General features: G+C 39.9%; 1 protein-coding gene across 3 annotated transcripts in view; it reads left to right on the top strand.

Moving 5' to 3' along the window:
• Positions 1-15,562, top strand: part of tes (testis derived transcript (3 LIM domains)) — a 59,588-nt gene that overhangs the window by 16,636 nt on the left and 27,390 nt on the right. For all 3 annotated transcript variants that reach the window (XM_042110391.1, XM_042110393.1, XM_042110394.1), the window contains exons 3-5: positions 2,409-2,655; positions 3,705-4,097; positions 10,070-10,285. In XM_042110391.1, coding sequence (XP_041966325.1) covers positions 2,409-2,655; positions 3,705-4,097; positions 10,070-10,285 — 856 coding nt within the window. The remainder of the gene's footprint in view (positions 1-2,408; positions 2,656-3,704; positions 4,098-10,069; positions 10,286-15,562) is intronic.

Here is a 15,562-nt window from a genome sequence, read left to right as displayed (position 1 = left end):
CCTTTACTTAAGTCTGTCATTTACTCGACATGAAGCCAGTTACATGCTTTGGGTGGAACTACTCCAAAATCTGGGGATTTTTTATGTATACAACTCTTGCGCGCATTCTGCCACTGACTTGAGCACCTTTCCAGCTATGCACATCTGAGGGCTATTAGGGTATTAAGGTCAAGGCTATGAACCGGTTCACGGAACAGAAACAAAACCAGAAACTTTAATTTTTTTATGTTCTGGAACAGAACCGTTTATCTAAAATAATGGTTACAGGTTAATACCGTTAATTTTTCCGTTCTTTGGCAAGATTTTTGTGCAATATGGCTTGGTGAGGTTCACTTCTGTTCGGGAGGAATGTAATAGAGAAGCTTGCCACCAGCTATACAGGCAGAATCTTTTTTCATTTCCCTCTGGGGCCTGACAAGGTTTTGGGCACTTGTTTATAAGTTTAATATTGACAATGGCAGCTATGCATACACCATTGTGTGGTTTTGTATTGTCTGATGACATAAGTGAGACATGCACTAACATTGACATTGACCTGACCAGATTTATGTTCACAATGGCAGCTATGTAGCCTACCATATTTCAGTTACTCTATTTGCACAGATTTAGCTATGTGAGCTGCACAGTCTTTTTGGTGGATGTAGGAACTACAGTGATGCTTCTGTAATGCTTTGTGTTTTTGTATTGTTTGATGACATAAGAGAAACAAATGCACTGATTGGGCCCTGACCAGGTTTGGTCAATTGAATTTCTCAATGACGGCTATGTAGCCTGCCCTATTTGTCATTTGCACCAATTGAGCTATGCAAGAAGTATAATGGATGTGTTCAGTTGTTTGCCAATAAACAACATGGCAAACATTCCTTGTCTTAATTCATGTATAATATTGAAAAAAAAAATGTAGGCATGTCAGAATTACAGTTATGCCGCTTAAATAATGTAGCCTATATGCTTTTTTAATGATTGATGACCGGATAGGGACTTAAGGAAAATTATGTAGACTATACTAAAGTCCTAATGATCAGCCTAATTATTTGTATGTCCCACGGCTGACATGGAACGTTATTAACTGGTTCAGGAACGTTAATTTTAGGGTTGAACCGAAAACCAGGAACAAACCAATTGGGAAAAAAATCTGGTTCAAAGCCCTGATTTAAAAATCTGGTTCGGAGTAATTTCACCCTAGGGTCCTTTGCACCATGACCCCGAGCCAAACACCCTCCCAGAACCTGTTTTCCCTTGGTCGAACCCTGATCGAGTAGCGCTGTCAGAAACGAATGAGTTTCTGCAGTCGTAATGGTACCAACTTTTATCTCGTAAATTACCCCACTAATAATGCCCTGAATGGTACGAAACTACTACAGTAGTACAGCTATGTTCTTTACTCATAAAACGAGGCATTGAAAAGTTTGTAAATACACCAGGAGTTTATTTAAATAAGACTTGCCTGGCCCCAGCTGTGGCGCGGCTGGCTGGGGCACCGTGCGCTGGCGACCCGGGTTCGATTCCCGCCCCGTGGTCCTTTCCGGATCCCACCCCTGCTCTCTCTCCCATTCGCTTCCTGTCACTCTTCACTGTCTTATCATTAAAGGCATAAAGCCCAAAAAATATACTTTAAATAAGACTTGCCTGATGGATGCTACTATCTGCTACTATACCGCTGCGTCGACGTTACTTCCGTGATTTGGGAAAAGCCCGTAAAAGACGGCCCCTTGGTTAAAATTAAATGACAATACTTTAATCATATTGCTTAGGTTGTGCTGGAAAAAGGATATAACATCAGTCCGTATTGCACATTCCTAAGACCTATAAAGTCTATTAAAATATAGTACTGCAAAATGCTGTGAGTTTTTAAGGGTTAATATGCTGATACAGCTTTATGTTTTTTCCCATTACAGTGTCACAAGGTGGCATATTTCCCGACATTACCTTATCAATGAGGCTATACACAATTTGAGGCAGCCGTGGCCTACTGGTTAGCGCTTCGGACTTGTAACCGGAGCGTTGCCGGTTCAAACCCCGACCAGAAGGAACGGCTGAAGTGCCCTTGAGCAAGGCACCTAACCCCTCACTGCTCCCTGAGCGCCACTGTATCAGGCAGCTCACTGCGTCGGGATTAGTGTGTGCTTCACCTCACTGTGTGTTCACTGTTTGCTGAGTGTGTTTCACTAATTCACGGATTGGGATAAATGCAGAGACCAAATTTCCCTCACGGGATCAAAAGAGTATATATACTTACTTATACCTATACTTATACATTGTTAAATAGAGAAACCCTGTTATTATCACTCCGTTTAGATATTGGAGCTTACCGCCTTGCCTTACCTAAATAGTGTGATCCACTGGTACGTGCAGACTCATATAAATCTTTTCAATAAATCAGCCATAACCACTCAATTTTTTTGTAGGAAAATATGTCGCAATTGTAAATGCAGCCTTGAAGACCATGATGTGCAGATGAATACAGCTGAAAGCAAGAAAGTGGGCAAGCTGTTTGAGGACACCAAGTATACTGGCCTCATAGCCAAACTGAAGACTGATGGTTTTCCTGCTTATAAAGGCAATATGGTCACCCTTCCAGTTGCAGGACAAGTCAAAGATATTGGGAAAATGGTCACCTTTGAGTGGGCACCACCAGTTGCAAATCAACACTTGGTAAGATTTGTGTCCCCTCCCTGATTTAAATAGTTTTCTATGTACACAAAAATGCATATAATTACAACATAGCCAAATGAATGGCCAAAAGGATGCAGCCTTCAAAAAGGGAGGACTAAGGGAAGGTAAGGTCACTAAGGACTAAGGAACCATGCTTAAAAGTGCACAATAGACAAGACCATCTGGTAACACTTTATATTAAGACACGCATATTCACTATTAATTAGCTGCTTACTAACATGTATATTAGTAGCATACTAGCCATTTGTTAGTCATTATAAGTCACTAATTAATACCTTATTCTGCAAGACCTTATTCTACCCTTACTAGACCCTTAAGAATTTCCCCTATGTAAGCTCCTAATTACCCCTTATTCATAATTATTAAGTAAGTTGTTGCATATTAATTATTACCTAAATATGCATGGCTCAGCATGGGGCTTGTAAAGTGGTAGTAACACAAGAACAGTTATTCACCCCGAATAATACTTATCAAAGATTAATTCACAATTAATTTGGCACTTATTAACCCCCATGTGTTCCCTAAACTAAAGTTGCCTCCTATTCACACTTTTTGAGTGTATTACAGCGCACACAAGAAGCAGACAGCCAAGTTAGCACAAATACAAAAATCGATTTCAGACCCAACTTTAGAATAGGGAACATATTCTGCATTCTTCTGGATGATGAATGACGACTACATCCTTAGCCACCACTGCCCACATCGTTGCCGCTATGCTAGCGGGGAAACATTCAAACTCATTTTTTTATTTAATGTACTTTGTGTTTATCTATGTAGCGTAGCTAGTGAACACATATAGCAGTAATGTGTGACTCCCTCCCCTACTTATATTGTATATTTGATATTGTGGACATGATTTGTGAGACTGTATTTCTAATTATAACCATTTATGAAATCATCCACTTGTTTGCCGGGCAATCAGAAACATAAAATTAACCTGAAACATTGCTTCCATTTATCTTTTTGTCTAATACCTTGTTGTCAAATGTACAGTTTAATCAACCAATAATCATTTTCCATCATTACAGGTAGCAAGATACATGGAGCTGTTACCGCCTGAGAAGCGGCCAGTTGCTGGTACTCAAGGTGCTGAGTATCGCAAGCGGCAGATGGCCAAACAGCTTCCTGAGCATGATCAGGATCCCTCACGCTGCCACGAACTCACACCAGGAGAGGTTAAGCTCATGCAACAATATGTGCGGAAGTGCAAGGATGAGGCTCTTGGTGTAGGAGACCTCAAACTGCCGGAGGATTTGGTTGGGGGGGTGGCACATAGCCCAGGAGTCAAAACTGAAACTGATTTGAAAGATGCAACCAGACCTGAGTCTGGGTCAGAACAGGCTTATAAAGGGACCATCTCTACAACTGGATCAGCCGGTGCCCAAGGAAGTTCAGGCAAAGAATCCATGGAATCAATTTATGTAAGTGCAATTTTTATATGCAGGCTGTACATCTACACACTGTTTGAATATGTGACTTATATTGACATAATAGTAACATATTAAGACAATGTATTAGAAGGCTATAAAGTAGTGCTGTCAAACGATTACATTTTTTAATCACGATTAATCGCAGAATTCCTATAGTTAATCACGATTAATCACATATTTTATCATATGATTAAAATTGATTGCATTTCTGAACTTTCCAGGAGTCCATATTAACAATAAAGCAATTATTGTGTATCTTGATTGGGATTCAAATGAAAGCAAAGCAAGTTACTTTATTAACTGAACTTTAAGACGTAGGTCTATTTGATTATTTCAAATCAAATTTTAAAAGTTGTGCAGCAGACCTGAGGCAACACAATATATTCTTCAGGATTTGCGTCTTAGTATGTTGCCACAAAAAGAAAGGGAAGGGAAAAGAAGGGGTTTGTGGCTCCAGGCAATCAGGAGAGAGAATCCCGATGGGAGGCTGTGGGACCCGACGTCTAAATTTGTTTACGTCTGCGGCAAACACTTTGTTAGCTAAAGTCAGTCAGTCATGCTAGCTAAAGTCAGTTGATGTCCGATGTTAAATATGTCTAATCTAATAATGAAGGAATGAATGAAACTTTGCAAACTAGGAGCTGTGATTACATGTCATAGTTCAGCTCCGAATTAGCCTGCAACACCTAGCACTAGTGCTAGTTACCATGGTAATGATAAACAAAGCCGTTCTCATATTAAATGCTACACTATCGTGGTTGCACTCTGCATGTTAAATGCGCTATAAAATAGCGACACCGGTCAGGACTTGGAGGAGAGTTTGTATAACTCGTCTGCTGGCTGGCCATAGCATTAGATCGGTATAAATAGCTATATATAACACTTGGGTAAGGTTCAAAAATGTAATGCACTGAAATTCTCATAGACCCCCATTCAAATATTTCCGGGTAGTTTCACCTAAAAATGCCCGGATGTGTCAAAAAAACGGATTACCCAGATTGGTAATACCCAGATTGTTGGAGCCATGAATACAACGTTCCATTCCATTCGTCAGTGTGTATTGTTTAGTTTCCGGTCTAGCTAGATCCGGTGTGGTGTTGTAGTTGTTCTAACGTTAGTAATTGTTGCAAAAGCATGTGAAAAAACTACAAAGTGTGTTACACCAAAAAGAACATTAATCTCGCGATAAAAAAAAAAAAAATAGGTTTACGTTAACGCTGTTAATGATGCGTTTAACTGACAGCACTACTATAAAGTTATATATCAATAACCTTAGATCAAGACCAACTAGTTGCATATTAAGGATTTACCAAGAATATCTACGGGGCTCCAGACTAACTTTTTGCACTGGTGCGCCTAACTTTTTTTCTTAGGTGCACCAGCACGAAAGTTAGGTGCACCCAAATTTTCAACCACATCGCATTTAACACCGCAGCAGGTTCACTTTTTTCCCTTAATTACTGTCCTGTATAGGTTGTCCTATGACTTATGATTTACAATTCTACAAGAAAAGTAACTTAATGAAGTGTTGGTGCTTTAAGTGCTTCACTGAGCTGAAATTTAAACTTAACATCTCAAGATTAGAGATGCACCGATAGATTGTAGCAAATTCTAGCAACCAGGCCAACACTCAGGGCTGGATGTAGGGCTACAAAGAAAGCGCTAATAGGCTACTGAGTTTTTCTATGCAGTAAACGCTGTGCTTTGCCATTGGCCTACTGCGTGGAATTTACTAAGCTGTCACTTCATTAGGCTACGTAAACATCGCTCATCACCGCCCGTCACTGCCGCTAATTGCGTTCCCACAGCTGAACCACAAGCGCTGCTGAACGGAGATAACTGATTGCGACATTAAAAATAATCAAAGTTTAGCGATCATAGGCTACATAATAAGATGTCAACAAGCAGCAACATACAGTAGCCCTAGTAGTTCTACTTCACTTAAAAAAAAAAAATACTCGGAACTATTTACTGCACTTAGACTAGGGCTATGCCTTAAAATACCCTAGTAGATTGAGAAGTGGATGTCGTGAAAGTGAACAAATGATAGCTTATTAGAAAGGCAAACAAACGTTAAAGTTGCTTTTGACATAGTAGCCTACAATGAAGAAAACTGATGCTCTGAATACTGAATCAGCCGTCTCTGAAAGTTTCTAGGCCTATAGCCTAATTGATGCATTTAACCGGAATTTGGATTTAATTTTTTCACCGCAAAACAGACGTGCACTGTTTTCATATATGGTGGAGCACCTAATCGCTATTAGCACTTCTCCTCCCCTGTGTTTGGTGATAGCCTAGGCTACAACCACTTTTCCCTCGCCCTCCCATAAATTCATCAATGCATATGAAAATATGTTACATGGTAGCATGTTCAAATGTATCATGACAATTTTTCTTATATCTTTAGTTGGATATTGGATGTGAGAAGAATAAAATGGGTGTTCCATAACTTAACTTAATCCATAATTTGATACTGCAACTAAAGTTAGACTTGAAGAAGAATCTGTCTGCTCACCAGTTCCATTTTTTTTAACAGCCATTTCATTATTGATAAGTTGATTACATGTCTATATTAACATGTTCTATCAAAGAAAAGATAGAAAATAACTATTTGTGTGTGTGCTGTAAAATGGTTAGAAGAAATGAAATCGGAATCGGCTAAAATCGGTATCGGCAGGTCAAACTCTATGAAAAATCGGAAATCGGTATCGGCCCAGAAAATTGCAATCGGTGCATCTCTACTCAAGATGTATTAAATAAAAATAGCAGTGAGTAAATTAACAGTGCATGTATTTTAAGGGCTTCAAACTGCACATCTCATGGCTCAATGTTTTACATACTATCCTTCATGATCTTTAGGCCTTGGCTAAACCAGCTCGCCATAGGAATTTCTATTGGCTAACATTGTGGATGTTATCCAATCACAGCGCTCTATTTTGTTAGAGAGTCTTAAGGCGGGCTTAACAGGATAACGACTGTCCTGCGACGGTGAACAACAAGGATGGTGGCTATGGCGAACGAAGAGCGGTTGTTTGAATCGGCGTCGGCGTCAACTTTGGAGGAGTTGGACTTGTGCTTTTCTTTGAAAGTTGAGCAACACAATGCACTTAAGTCATTCCTTTCGAAGAAGGATGTATTTGCCGTTTTGCCGACCGGATACGGATATGGTCGTAGCGCTGGCCTATTGCATGCCTAGGCAGTTTGAAAGACAATTCTCTGCCCGCCCCTTGGATTAAGCGAGGTGAATGGTTCGATTCCAGACTTTACATTTCAATGATATAGGATGGCCCGCCAGGCTAGGTTAACCCTCTAGGCGCCACGGTCGAGTTTACTCGACAAGATGCGGGTACTGAATAAAACGGCCGATTTAGTCAAATAGGGTGTCATATTTTGTTCGACCTCCACTCCACTAGATGGCAGACATGTCCTACGTCATCCCCGAGTCGAAAAAACGGCATGCTTTAAACAAAACTTTCTAGCTACAGCGCATTGAATCAGTGCGTGAAATACCGGAGCTAGTGTGCGTGTGAGCCACTTTGTCAGAGCGATATTGTCAACGTCAGCGAGTATTTGCATTAGAGTATCGTCTAATGGCATCAAAAAAGTTTATCTGAAATGAAGTGTTGGGTCTTCTATTCGCGGACCCTGATTCTGAAGGGGAATATCTGCCTTCAGAAAATGACGGTGATTCGTTTAGTGAGGCTTCAGATGCGTCCCTGCCTTGCAATGATGCAGCTGGACAAAGTGAGAGTTCCCATAGTTTAGCTTATACCAAGCACAAACGTTGATTCGTTTGCCCAATGTCACTGGTGGGAATAATGTTTCACGGGTTCGGAGTGTTCATCGGGAAGTTAGCAGGGTGTTAGTGGTGTGGCGAACGAGGCTGGAGGTAGCTAATGTCCATAGCTAGCTTCTGTCTTCTGAACGTGTGCCTCTCCGCAATCGCGGCGACAGTAACGTGGTGGAGCCTTTGTCTAATGCCACTGGGTATGTTAGACGAGGTCGAAGTGGTCATAGGACAGTTAGGGGGAAACGTAGAGGCAGTGTGGGGAGTCGCAATGAGAATGACAGTAGGCCTAGTCCGAGCTGCGCAAATTCTCTCCACTCGACGCGAGATCGATCGGTTTGCTCGTCTGATCGGTTTGCTGCTGCCAGCCGCTGAAAGGCAGTGGGGAGAGGGGACATTTATCTCGGCCTATGTGACCACACTGTAATGCAACTATATCCACTCTGTTTTATCTGACGGGTCTCTGACCTCTCTCTCTCTCTCTCTCTCTCTCTCTCTCTCTCTCTCTCTCTCTCTCTCTCTCTCTCTCTCTCTCTCTCTCTCTCTCTCTCTCTGCAGCACACGCATTTTCAAATTTACACACAGGCACTGGGCCACGGCCAATCACAGGGGAGGTCCCGCCCTTCACTATCTGTGATTTGTTTAAACCACGATATTGGCCAAAAATGTTATTGGACCAAAGGTAGAGTTTCAATGCGGACACTTTTTCCTTTTACTCTCTCGAATAGCTGGTCGCACCGGTGCGACCTCCGATTTTTTTTTTTTAGTCGCACTTTTAAAAAATTGGTCGCACTCTGGAGCCCTGATCTATGTAGTGAGAATACAAAAATACAGAGAATTGTTGGGTGTAGGATATTTTACAATTTCCTACCGTATAGTTTTAGGCATCTTTCCCAGAAGATGTTATTAAGTTAGCAATAAAAACGTTCATAGGTCATCTCTGACCAACAAGCAGCAAGAGCTACTGAGTTATGTATGACCACATTTTTAGAGGTTTTGCAATGTACATATGCATACACATGGTCCTAGGAGGAAGGGTCACACTTGTTTACATGACACTCAAAAAAACGGATTATTGTGTTAGTTCAATTAAAACCAGACTAGTAATACATGTTACTCTGACTGAAATTGGAGAAAATTGAAGTTCTTCTACTCAGACTAACAAACCCAGATAATGGGATTGAAACTCCTGCATGTATACACTCAATCGGACTCAAATTGGCCTATGTACTCTGTGCATGTGTGCCTCTGGACAACACTACAGTCAGCACTGTGTCTTCAGCTTTTCTAGTTTGGTTAGCAGCAAGCTAACTACCTAAGCCTTATGCCACAATGCTGCATACTCCATTACATCCCCCAGAATGTCCTTATTTTCAACAAGTAATGTCAACTGTTTAACTATTTAAAGTATTTAACCACACTGATGATGCAAAGTTCCCTAAATAGGAAAGAGGACAAGTTGCCACTTAGCGTAGTGGAGGAAGACGTGTTCTTCAGTCAATAAACCGATTCCCTTCCAGCGTATGAATGCCGTGGCCTACTGGTTAGGGCTTCGGGCTTGGAACTGAAGGGTTGCTGGTTCGATCCCAGACCAGTAGGAAAAATGTGGGCGGGGGAAGTGGTTGAGCACTACTCTCTCATGCCCACATCCATGGTTGAATTGCCCTTGAGCAAGGCACCTGACTCCTCACTGCTCCCCGAGTGTAGAAAGGCAGCTCACTGCTCTGGGTTAGTGTGTGCTTCACCTCACTGTGTGCTCTGTGTTCACTAATTCACGGATGGGATAAATGCAGAGACCAAATTCCTTGTATACGCAAATATACTTGGCCTATAAACCTGATTTACGTGTATACTCAGACAAGGACAGTAGTCCAGTTAAATGACCTAGTCGAGCTATAACTGTAGGTCAACTTAACTGTGAATGTAATTGTATAGACTTTTGCAGGGTTTTTTTGCCCAAGGTTTCCTTCTGTTAAAGGGGACTGTCACTGCTACTGTTAACTAATTGGTGTTTAGGGGTTGAAGCACCTTGAGACAATGTCAGTTGTTAATTACTACTAAATAATATGCTGTATAAACATGTAAAAATGTAAATAAAATGAATGAGCTGCAAACTCAGTTGGTGTAAATATTTAGATATTTTTGATATTCATATCTTTGGTTATCCATCCTACAGTGTTGCAACCAGTGCCACCAGCAAATGAAAGAAGGTGAGCCAGCAGTATATGCAGACCGTGCAGGTTATGATAAGCTCTGGCATCCATCATGCTTTGTATGCTGCATCTGCACTGAGCTATTGGTGGACATGATTTACTTCTGGAAGAAGGGCAAGCTGTACTGTGGTCGGCACTATGGAGAAAGTGAAAAACCCCGGTGTGGAGGCTGTGATGAGGTCAGATCCACTTTACACATATACAAGATATTACTTTTATAGTCTTTTCAAAATAATAATCCACACTGAAAGACTGTTGTAACTGATAAATTACAATGCTTGATTTTGATTATTTAAAGTTAAGAATTGTAATGTGTCAGCATTTCTGAGAACGATTGTTGAAATGGTTTAGTAGTCTGATTTTATATGCATTTTCAAAAACAAATATTAGGTCCCATATTTTACTTCTTTTTCAACAAGTCAAAATAGACCTATGGGTTGCACAAAACATGTCCCTGAAGCTGTTTGCGCAAAATTCCTCTCAGATTACACATTATCAGCAGCTCCATTCTTGCCAGTTTCAGTCCCTTTCAGAATAGGCTGTTTCTGGGGCCTGTTGCCTTAAATGCAAATGAGCTGTTGTTGGCCAGGTCCCACTCCGGAACTGATTCCATGTTTACGTCAACGGACAGTGTCAGCATGGTTGAAAGCCAAGGAATATGGGTCGGTCGGTCGGTCCACCAGAGAACATCCGACTGCCAGTGATAAAATGCAATTGATATGCAGGAATAATAAAAAAATGGGAGTTAAACGGAGTTTTGCCGAAACGTCTGCTAAATACAATAACCATAGCAGAATCAATTCAGACACCAGCTTGTATGATGTAACATGGCCTAGCAATGTTCAGTGATAATGGGTAAAACTTTATTTGGGTCGGTATATAATTCCCACCCTATTCCAAGCCTAATCCAGAGTTTAAAAGCATTTGAGGAGCTGTTTTTCAAAACGCTATAAATCCATTTTAATAGTTTTCAGGAAAAAATTTTTTTTTTACCTAGACCCACACATTTTGTGAATATTACATTTATCCTGTTCATTTTTTTTTGGCTCAGTTTGAACATGTTGAACAATGATTGTTACATCAAACAACAATTTTGTTGATTTTTTTTTTTCCCAAAACGCTATAAATCCATCCATTTTTTTCAAAATGCTATAAATCCATCCATTTTTTCCAAAAGTTGATGGTTTGTCTTTAAAAAAACAGAACATACAAAATCAGGGACTCGTACTATAAATTAATATAAATGAAATAAGTGCAAATGCATGAAATAGACAAAAGTCAAATAAAATAAATAGTAAAATAAACTAAACAGTAAAAATAAAATAAATATTTTCAATGTCACATTCCAATATTGTCCACCACATAAAACACATAATTTAAAAATAACACATACAAATACCAGTCCTTACATTCAACAATGATGATGATACATTAAAATAATTTAGTAACACATTTAGCTTTATATAAAACAAATCACATGGTGTGTGTGAGATGTCCTTTGAGTATGTGAGGGAACAGAGAGAGTACTGTAAGTGTTTGTGTGAGTGAGTGAGTGTGAGGGTAAGAGAGCTTTTTGGGGTAACGTGTCAAGCCTGTAACAAGTAGGACCAATTTGTCCAACAAATATGCATGTAAAACTATTCAATAGTCAATAATGCATTCAGTAGTGCTATACATTCAGTAAGGCATACTAGAGACTACTCTCCGTTGGCTTGTGAGCTCGAAAAATTAAACTTCTATCAGGCCAATGAAATCGTGTAGAGAGTCGTTAGGCGGGCTTAACATAATGATTGATGGCAGAATTGCAACGGTTTGGCTTGAATTACTTGCTACTTGAAAACAAATAAGATAATGTTGCTTTTGGCGAACAGTGTGACACGAGTTAAGCTTTTATTAAGTTGGCAAAAGTTTGAACTAGCCAACTAGCTCCGCTGGTGGGAAATGCATGGGACTCCTAGCGCTATCCTATTGTGTGCAGAGGGAATTTGAAAGACAACCGATTATCCCGCCCCTCAGACTGAGCACTGCGAACGGTGAGTGCCCAGACCCTACATTTTAATTTGGGTCTGGCTTGTCAGGCTAATGAATATATGTTGTAGTATGTGATTCCTATAGTGTAAAAAATATACTAACATCTTAGAAACATTGTAAAATTATTGAAATAGATTAAGAAAGCCACCGCTAATGGTGATTTCAATGGTTAGATTGATTTGTTTAGATCCAGTGAAATTGCTGCCTTGGCAACGCTACATCATGGCTTCGGTACTCTATTCATGACTAGTAAGTACATACTGCATAGGTATTACTGATGATAATGTGCTTGCTGCTAAGGAACCAGTTTCCACTTTAGAATGGGAACCAATCTCCCAGTTGTTAAGTGCTGTTTGACACCGCAACCTGGGCAGTGAAGTGCAGCGAGGTTGATCCATATACTTGCTTATTCTCTACCATTGTTCTCCCACTATTTTCTTGAATCTCCCCTTGGGGATCAATAAAGTATCTCTATCTATCTATCTATCTATCTATCTATGGAATTTATTCAAACAGTATACTAGTGGGTTATATATATTCTCTTTTGGTACTTACTACTAATTAGTAAGTAGAGGTCAAGACTTACTAGATCATTATTAAGATTATATCAAGAATAAAGGCCAAATTCGTCATGAACAAGACATTTGTGAATACACGGCTAACAAATGATTAATGTTGCCTAACACATGCCTTACAAGTCACTAATACAGGCATTAATTAGGTATGTATTAGTGTCTAATATGTGAACCTTAAAATAAAGCCGAAGACGGGTGTACAAACAGTGGTAGCCAATGGGTTTGGATGAATGACCTACACCTAAAGCCACCTACCTGCAGTTGTGGAGCTTTCAACCCGAATAATGACGTGATTATCCTGAGCAACACCTCTCATCCCCTATATGATATGCTTGTTAAGCTGAAGAGTACTTTCAGTGGCAGGCTAATCTCCGCCAAATGTTCTGTAAGAGACACAGAAGGTCATTCCTTCCTCCTTCCAATGGCAATTAAACTTTACAACTCTTCACATCTTTGTAATATACCAGATGACTGATGTAATGTGGCAGATGACTAATGTGATGTGACTTTATTAGGGGTCCAAGCAAAAAAGCTGCGGGAACCCTATTGTTTTTGTTCTGATTATTCTTCCCTATTATTATTATTATTATTATTATTATTATTACATTTTTCAATATTTATTATCAACATCCAATCAAATCTCAGTTGTCAGTATTGACCATCTTTTCTTGTAAAGGTACAATCTTATCCAAACTTGGTACATACACTAGTGTTGTCACGATACCAAAATTAATGTTTCGATACCGATACCAAATCAAGAATTGCGATTTCGATACTTTTTAAAAAATGTATTTGATTTGGGGGCCCCACCACCTTGACATCATCATCAGTAATATTGAATATACTGTAGTGTGATCATTCACACCAGTGGCCATCCCAGATTCTGCTTGACTCTCTCCACACAAACACACATGGAAAATGGCTTGTCATATTTCATATATTCTGCATAATTACTAGTAAATATATTTAGCAATTTGAAAACTATTCTAAAACTATAACTATTTTTAAACTATTACACTTAGGCATAACTTTAATGTGGTGTGTAGGTCTAATTGAGTGCACATTGGTGATGTGTGTGTGTGTGTGTGTGTAATTGAGTGCCTGTCACTTTAAGAGATAGCCTACGTGAGAGTAATTGACCTTGTCTCACGGTTTTAGTCTAGTGAATAAAAGTTGCACATAGCGCATAAGAATATGTGGATGCAATTAATTATGTTTTGTATGTCATTAGATAAAATAAATGTTCAAATGTACAAGTAAATGTACAAGTGGAAGAAAATCTTTCTGGGATCATTAAGGTTCATTAATGATTTTAGCGAGCAATAATTGTCAAACGTGTCCTGAGCTAGCGGGATAGTTAGCAAGGATCTCTCTTCAGATGTAAAAGTTTGCCATGGTTGCTTAGCCTATTTCTAAATGACATTAAACCCAAATAGTACCCATAGACTGTATGAGTAGGCCTAAATGACCAAAATCCCACAGCCTAGGTAGGTTAGCAACACAAACTTGTGAGATGCAAGTGAGCAAATCAACTTGATATTAGCCTATTATGATGTGTTACCATAGCATCACTTGAACTAGCAGCCATGTCTTGCTGTTTAGCACGACAGCTGCGCTTACGTGTGTGTGAGGAGACAAGACGCACAGCCACAGGTTAGGGGAGGAGGCGCTAGAAGCATGCCTTGTGCACACGCATGTTACTTCAAAAGAACACGGTCATTCTCAAGTTTCGATACTAATAAAATCAAGCATCGTGACATTTTTAATTTCAGGGTATTGCGATACTTTTGTAGTATCGGTGCACCGTGCAACACTAACATACACTCAATACGACATTGAGACACACTGAATTTCATGCAATTCCTTCCATAGGGAGCACTACAGCCGTTACATGTCAATTTGTCATTTACTGTTTGTGAAGGTGAAACTTGGCACACCTACACCTGGCATAATTTCATCACATGTCAATATATAATTTTGTGATTTATATAGACATAGCAATTGGTGTACTTCTACTTTGTCCCATTTCCTCTGTGACCTTAAGCCTGCTGGACCCAGACAATCAGCGCTTGCAGTTATATTTATGTATTTTTATTTTTTTCTTCAACTTATTTTACTTTTATGTTTGTGTTTATTTACATGCACAGGACAGTGCTGTTGCTACAGTCAAATTTTCTTTGGGATGAATTAAGTATTTCTTATTCTTATAATAAAACCCCAGATACTTAATTATAAAAACTAAACAAAAAATACAAATATCACAATCAACAATAAAAAAATACTAAGCAAAAGACCAAGACAAAGGCAACAAGGGCCATTCTTATACTGAATTATACTGTAGCGCCGAGGCGATTTACTCCCGTGTTGGACTTCCCCCTGTGTTCCCCTGTGTCTGTTTTCCCGGCGTGTGCGCGTGTGTGTGTGCGCGAGGGTGTCTGTGTCTCCTTCTCCCTTCTGTGTCATAGAATGTGTCAATAAGTTCTGATGCGTTTTGATTGGGGGGAGGAGTCCGGGAGGGAATATTTAGGGGTTCGGATAGGTTAGCGATTGATAAAGGGAGGGAATAGAATAGGGGGTTCTAAGACATTTAGTAAGTTTAGTCAGAGTAGAGGTGAATTACGTGCGAGTGGGTTGTGTTGGCCGATGCGAGTGAATGACGAGTGATTGAGACGTGATTTGCCAGGATCGGTTTGTTGCTTTGTAGTGGACACCTCCTGCTACCCGTACCGTAGCCTGTACATCATTTGAAAAATAAATAACCGGAGTTTGGAATGATACCTCAGCCTCCCCGTCTCCTAACTACTCCTCGGCATTACAATACAATAAACATGATAAGCTCAGTCAGGAAAC

This window comes from Alosa sapidissima, chromosome 11 (assembly GCF_018492685.1).
Source record: "Alosa sapidissima isolate fAloSap1 chromosome 11, fAloSap1.pri, whole genome shotgun sequence".
In the NCBI taxonomy this organism is placed as follows: domain Eukaryota; kingdom Metazoa; phylum Chordata; class Actinopteri; order Clupeiformes; family Clupeidae; genus Alosa; species Alosa sapidissima.
The sequence above is the reverse complement of the archived record's forward strand: the minus strand, read 5'-3'. Positions and strand labels throughout refer to the sequence as shown.